General features: G+C 36.7%; 1 protein-coding gene across 4 annotated transcripts in view; it reads right to left on the minus strand.

Annotated features, from left to right (window-relative positions):
- The window catches only part of FAM120A (family with sequence similarity 120A), a 152,856-nt gene that overhangs the window by 28,403 nt on the left and 117,735 nt on the right, over positions 1–6,718 (minus strand). For all 4 annotated transcript variants that reach the window (XM_027836863.1, XM_027836861.1, XM_027836862.1 and 1 more), the window contains one exon: positions 1,280–1,394. In XM_027836863.1, coding sequence (XP_027692664.1) covers positions 1,280–1,394 — 115 coding nt within the window. The remainder of the gene's footprint in view (positions 1–1,279; positions 1,395–6,718) is intronic.

Genomic DNA, 6,718 nt, shown 5'->3' on the forward strand with positions numbered 1-6,718 from the left:
AAAAAAAAAAACAAAACAAAACAAAACACAAAAAACACACACAAAAAAAACCCCAACAAACAACAAACAACTTTGTTACAAGGGAAGAGATTATTTGGAAGTGAATGTAATGTTAAAAAGGCATCATTTAAAATTTCTATATACATACATAAGAAAATGAAGATTTACTGAGAACTTTCAATAAAAACAAAGATTCAGAAAATAAAATTTTGTCAGCAAAAACTCAATTTAATATAGCACTTTAAAGTTTACAAAGAATTTTTTCTTGACAACAACTCTGTGATGAAGGCAAGCGCAGCTAATGATAAATAATGTACTGAAAAAATATACAAAGCATGGTATTACTGTATTAAATAGTAGCAAACTGAGGAAATTACAAGCAATCAAGCCAATGAAGGAACAGAAGGAATTAGAATGAAAAGTTCAAAGGCATATAATGTTAAAAAAAAGTTCAATGTTGATTCCTCCCTTCCCCTGGCCTCTGACTATCCTAGAACCCATCTACAACACACAAGTGATAGGAAGACCTGCTACTACCATCAAGGGGCATCCTCTTCCTTTGTTTTTCCCTTTTCCAAAGGTGCTTGAATGAGATTCATGTCAACAACTCTACTTCTCTGAAAAAGATGGATAACTACAAAGCCTACCGTCTGCCCTACTTCTAAAATCTGTAGTCCCTTGGCACTATTAGCTGACTTAATTACGTAACCTGAAGAACCCTAGGCCTTGCCCCACCATTAAAACCATAGGACTTCAGGTCATTCCATATGTTCTGCAGCTCTATTTCCTTTTATGTGTTGTCTCCCCCATTTAGTGAGCAAAAACTGTCTCCATTTTTCCCCATTTATGTCCCCAACACCTAATACAGTGTTCAGCACATACTAAGTGCTTAAGAAAAGCTCATTAATTCATTCACTTAAATAGGAATAATGGGACAAGCTATGTAAAGGAAAATTCAGGCAAGATGGAGGGGAAAGAAGATTAAAGTAGACTTTGGAACGATCTAAAATAAAGACTTCAAGTCCATCTCCTACAGACAAAAACCAACAAAAATGTTAAATATGGGAAAATTCAGAACATAATAAAGGTAGACTAGAAAGAATGTGTATTTCTAATTCAAGTGATAGGAATTCATAACTAGGAAGGAATGTTAATTTTGCAAGCCATCCAATACACATTATTAAAATTACAGATTTGCTACAGAAATACTGTCCTCAGACAATCAAATTATAATACAAGGAAGGCTTCCCAAGACAATTACATTAAATTTATTCATTACCTTGAGTTCCTGTAGCTGATCAGGCTCATAAAGTTTGGGAGACAATGCTTGAGCCAGGAAGGCATCAAGTTCCTGGCGACGCAGTATCCGTACTCCTGGCCACTGCACCATATACCTAGAGAAGAGTTAAGGTGACAAGAAAAGGAATTGTTATTGATGGGAGAAATGCAAATTAAAACAATTCTGAGGTACTAACTCATACCTATTAGACTGGCTATTAGGACAAAAAAGGTAAATGACAAATGTGGGAGGGGATGTGGGAAAAATGAGACATTAATGTACTACTGGTGGAATTGTAAAATGATTCAACCATTCTGTAGAGTGATTTGGAAGTATGCCCAAAGGGCTATAAAATCATGCATACTCTTTGACCGAGCAATACCACTACTAGGTCTGTATCACAAAAGAGATAAAAAAACAAAAAGGAAAAGGGCCTATATGTACAAAAATATTTATAGCAGCTCTTTTCTGGGGGCAAAGAATTGAAAATTAAGGGGATGCCCATCAATTGGAGAATGGCTGAACAAGAGGTGATATCACATAAGAAATAGTGAGCAGGATGCTCTCAGAAAAAAGACTTGCATGGGCTTTGCAAAATGAAATGTACTGTGTACAAAGTAACAGCAATATTGTAAAATGATCAGCTGTGAATGACTTAGCTATTCCCAGCAATATGATGATCCAAGACAACTCTGAAGGACTTATGATGAAAAATGGTATTCATCTTTAGAGAAGAACTGATGTCTGAATACAGACTGAAGCATGCTTTTTAAAACTTTTTCTTCGTTTTTTTTTTTTTGGTTTATGTTTTCTTTCACAACACAACTAAAATGGATATGTTTTGATGACTACACATGTATAACCTATTTAGAAATGCTTGCCTTTCTCAGTGGGGGTTGAGGATGGGGGAGGGAGGAGAAAAGAAGAGAATTTGGAACTCAAAGTTTTAAAAACAAATGTTAAAAATTGTTTTTACATGTAACTGGGGAAAAATAAAAATACTAAATTAAAAAGAAGAAAAGAAACTGTTATTAAACATCTAGCATAAAATTTGATTTAAAAAAAAAAAACCAGACCCAAACTTATTTTTTGAATAAATGCTGAGATGACATAAAGAAGGCATATCTAGAAAGATTTATTAAAACGTCTCTTAAGGTGATGCTACAAATTGTCAACTGAATTACCACTTGAATGGATGAGAATGTCTTAGGAAAATAAAAACAGTAAAAATATTTACTCAACATTAGTATCCCTGTAACTTTGGACCTTTTTTCACTGTTATATGGTAGTATTAAAATCATTAATGTGCAAAGTGAAAGCCATCAATTTATTGTGAATGATATTATTTACTTTAGAGCATAATAAATTAGAAAAGTAGACTTCGGCTTAACATAAAAAAGAGCTTTAATGATTTGAGTTGTCCAAGAATGGAATGGGTTGCCCTGTGAAGTGGTACCCTTCAGTACTATTTGAGAAATGTTTTCCATGGGGGAAATAAGATTAGATGGTCTCTAAAGGTCCTTCTAAATACTTAAAATATTTCCCTTACAATCATAGTTAGTGGTAAAATTAAGATGACATATTGGCCAAATATAGAGTGCAACCATAAACCATTACTGTTTACTGGCTACCTTTAATACCAAGCATTCCTAGCCACAGTTTGTGGTAGATGATCAGGAACTGAAACTAATTTTAGTCCAAAGTAATTAGGAAGGTAAATATGTTGCTAAACATTGTACTGGGGCTAAATGCTCCATATTGATACATAATTTACTTGCTGATTCTAAGTGCAAGGCTCTTGGGCTTGGTCCTTCTCTGTCTACAGAATTTCTCAAAGTTTTTTGTTTTGTATAAAAACTCACACCACAGTATTATTCTTTGCAGTGAACACATAAGCACACTGTGGAGGTCTCAGGCACATGCATGCAATTGCATATTCAAGTTCATACAATCTGTGGCATGTATAGAGATAGGTAGAGCATATCCTTTGAGAATCACTACTCTAGATCAGGAGTGTCAAACTCAAATAGAAAAGAGGGCCACTAAACTGTACGTAAGGAACCCTGTGGACCACATATTAACTTAGAAAACCATATATTAATACTATCTATGTTTTATCGCATTTTTTTATTTTGTTAATATCTTCCAATTACATTTTAATCTGGTTTGGCAGCACTCAGGAGTGCTGTGGGCTGCATGTGGTCCATGGGCAGTGTGTTTGACAGCTCTATCCTAAACCAAAGCCTAGAGTCTAGTCTCAGACAATCAACATTTACAAAAGGGGGTGAATTGGGTTTTGGGAAATACCAGGGTCTGGGGGCACCAACACTTATTATTAGGATTCCAGTATCCTAATCAGAAAGAAAGACAGCCAGCTTTTTTGGTAGGCCATTGCCTATACAGTATGATTTAAGACAATGGTGTCAAGGTGTCAAGCTCAATGTGGCTACACAATGACTTAGAAAACCACAAATTAACATTATCCATATTGTAATTATTTTGTTAAACATTTCCCACTTACATTTCAATCTCGTTCAGGTAGCACTGGGAATTGACCTGAGTTTGACATCTCAGCTCTACATTCTCTCACCGACTTCATCAACTCCCATGGGTTCAATTATTCTCTTTCTGCAGATGACTGGACTCTGTACTCTCTTCCTTTACTCAACATCACTTACTGTTTGCAAACCTTTTTGTTTTCTCTCATACATACCCTTGCTCTCCATTCCCAAAACCACTACTCTGGCTAGTTTGGGTCCTTGTCATGTTTGTGTGGACTAGTGCCACAGATCCTGATCGGGCTCCCTGCCTCAAATCTCTTAAATTTGTTTTTCCCACAGATATCAACACAGCATTCTAAAAGCTTAAGTCTGACCATGTCATTTCTAAGAAAATCCTAGTGGCTCTCTATTGCTGTTATGATAAAACACAAACTCCTTTGCCTTTTTTTTTTTTTTTTAAAGCAACTGGGGTTAAGTGATTTGCCCAGGGTCACATAGCTAGTAAGTGTTTGGTTTGAGGTCACATTTGAACTCAGGTCCCCCTGACTCCAGGGCCAGTGCTCTATCCACTCCACCTAGCTGCCCCTCTCCTTTGCCTTTTACAGCTCTTCAAAATCTGGTCCCAACTTACATGTTCAAGTTATTACATGTCATACTTCTTTCACACGTTTTATATTATAGGCAAACTGGCCAACTTCACCAAGCATTTATTCAATGCCTATATTTGAGGAACTGAGGATTAATTCCAAGAAAAGAATGAATAATATCTGCCCTCAAGGAGTTTACATTCTGTTGGAGAAAGGTAAGGAAATAGTATCTACAAAGAAAATTCAATACAAAATTACTTCTGGTGGTAGAACACTGGCAACAGGAGTGGGGGGGGGAGTGAAGAGGGGGAATCAGGACAGGTATTCTGTTGGAGATGACACCTGCTCTGAGTTTCCAAGGAAGCTAAGGATTACATGAAGTAGGGGTAAAGAGAATTCCCTCATTCATTCCAGGAATGGCAGACAAACTACACGAAGGTAACAGAGATTAGAGAAGGAATGCTGTGTATGGGGTATAGGAAACCGATCAGTTCGGTCAGAATAATGTGAAACAAATAAGAAAAGATAGGCCAGGGTTAGATTTGTAAAAGGCTTTAAAAGTCTAACAGGAACTCATAGTTTATCCAAGAGACAGTAAAAACCACTGGAGTTTCTTGAAGGGGTAACATGGTGAGGCCCAAGTTTTAAAACTATCACTGGCCAATTTGTAGAATGTATTAGAGTAGGAAGAGAATGGAAGCAGAGAGACTACTTAGGAAGCTATTTCAGAAGCAGAGGAGAGAGGTGGTGAGAGCTTCCTCTAGGGACAGTAGCTGTGAGTGGGGAATGTAAAAGATTCTGTGAAGGTAGAAATCAGTAAGGATTAGTAACAGTGACTGGAGGTCTCAGAGTTGAGGTGACTGTGAATGCAGGTGACAAGAAGGGAAGAAATACCCAAAAGGAAAAGACATGAATTCTGTTTTGGTCATGCTGAGTTGAAGTGCTTAAGAATGTTCATCTGGAAGTGTCCAGTGGGTGGGTAGTATTAGAGTTTAGAAGAGAACAGGACAGGATAAATGGATTTGGGAATCATCTATATAGAGGTGAATTATTAAACACATAGGAGCTGATGAAATCACTAAAAGCAAAAAGTGCAGAAAGAGAAGAAAAGCAAGTCCAGGCTAGAGCCCACAAGGAGGGAGTAGGACACAGACAGTAATTCAAGCAAAGGAGACAGAAGGAGCGGCCAAATAAGGAGGAAGACAACCACGTCAGAAGTGCCATAAAAATTAAAGAGAGAGAGAAGGAAGTTACCAGGGTTAAATATTTCACAGAAATAAAAAAGAATAAGGCCTGAGAAATAACCTTTGAACACAACACTCTACCTACAACTGCCACTGTGCCTGGAACACACTATCTCTTTGCTTCTTAGAATCTCTGGCACCCTTTAAGGCTTAGGTCAAACACTACCTACTATATAAGACCATTCCTGATACCCCAGGTACTAGAGCCATCCCTCAAAGTACCTGCATTTGTTTTTAATATGCTTTTGTATTTACTAATATGTGTAAGTATTAGGGACAGCTAGGTAGCACAATGGTAAGTACAGGGTCTGGAGTCAGGAAGATGAGTTCAAATCTGGCTTCAGACATTTCCTAGCTGTGTGACCCTGGGCAAGTCACTTAACCCTGTTTGCATCAGTTTCCTCATCTGTAAAAGATGGAGAAGAAAATGGCAAACCACTCCAGTATTTTTGGTAAGAAAACTCCAAATGGGGTCATGGAGAGTCGGATATGACTGAAAGGACTGAACAATGATGACAACAAGAAGTAGTAGTAAGTATTGCTTCCCCTAACAAAATACAAGCTGCTTGAGGGCAGAAAATGCTGGTTTTATATTTATATCTCAAATGTTTAGCACAATGCCTAGCATTTAACAAGTGTTTCTTGATTAACTGATCTCTACTCTTTTCTTTTATATAAACTGAAAGGTAATTATATTATCATTTTTGGTTATCAAAATTAACAAGCATTTATTAAGTATCATGCTATGTACTGGGGGAAAAAAAGGAAAAGCATTACATCAGAAAGTTTCCAATAGTCCTTGCCAATTCTGAAAAATATTTCTAACTTCTGAATTGTTGTGTATATTTCTCTTTCCTTTTTTTTTATTTTCACATTAGTCATGTTGTAAAGAAGTACTGGAACCAATGGGAGGAACCATGAGAAAGATGAAGCAAATCAAAACAACAAAAGAAAAAGAGAGATGAAATAGTATGATTCAATTTGCATTCAGACTCCATAGCTCTTTCTTTGGATGTGGATAGCATTTTCCATCATGAGACTTTTGGAGATGTCTTAGATCCTTCCATTGCTGAGAAGGACTAAGTCTATCAACATTAGTCATCATCG

Source organism: Vombatus ursinus, unplaced genomic scaffold (genome assembly GCF_900497805.2).
Source record: "Vombatus ursinus unplaced genomic scaffold, bare-nosed wombat genome assembly UNPS02014820.1, whole genome shotgun sequence".
Classification (NCBI taxonomy): Eukaryota; Metazoa; Chordata; class Mammalia; order Diprotodontia; family Vombatidae; genus Vombatus; species Vombatus ursinus.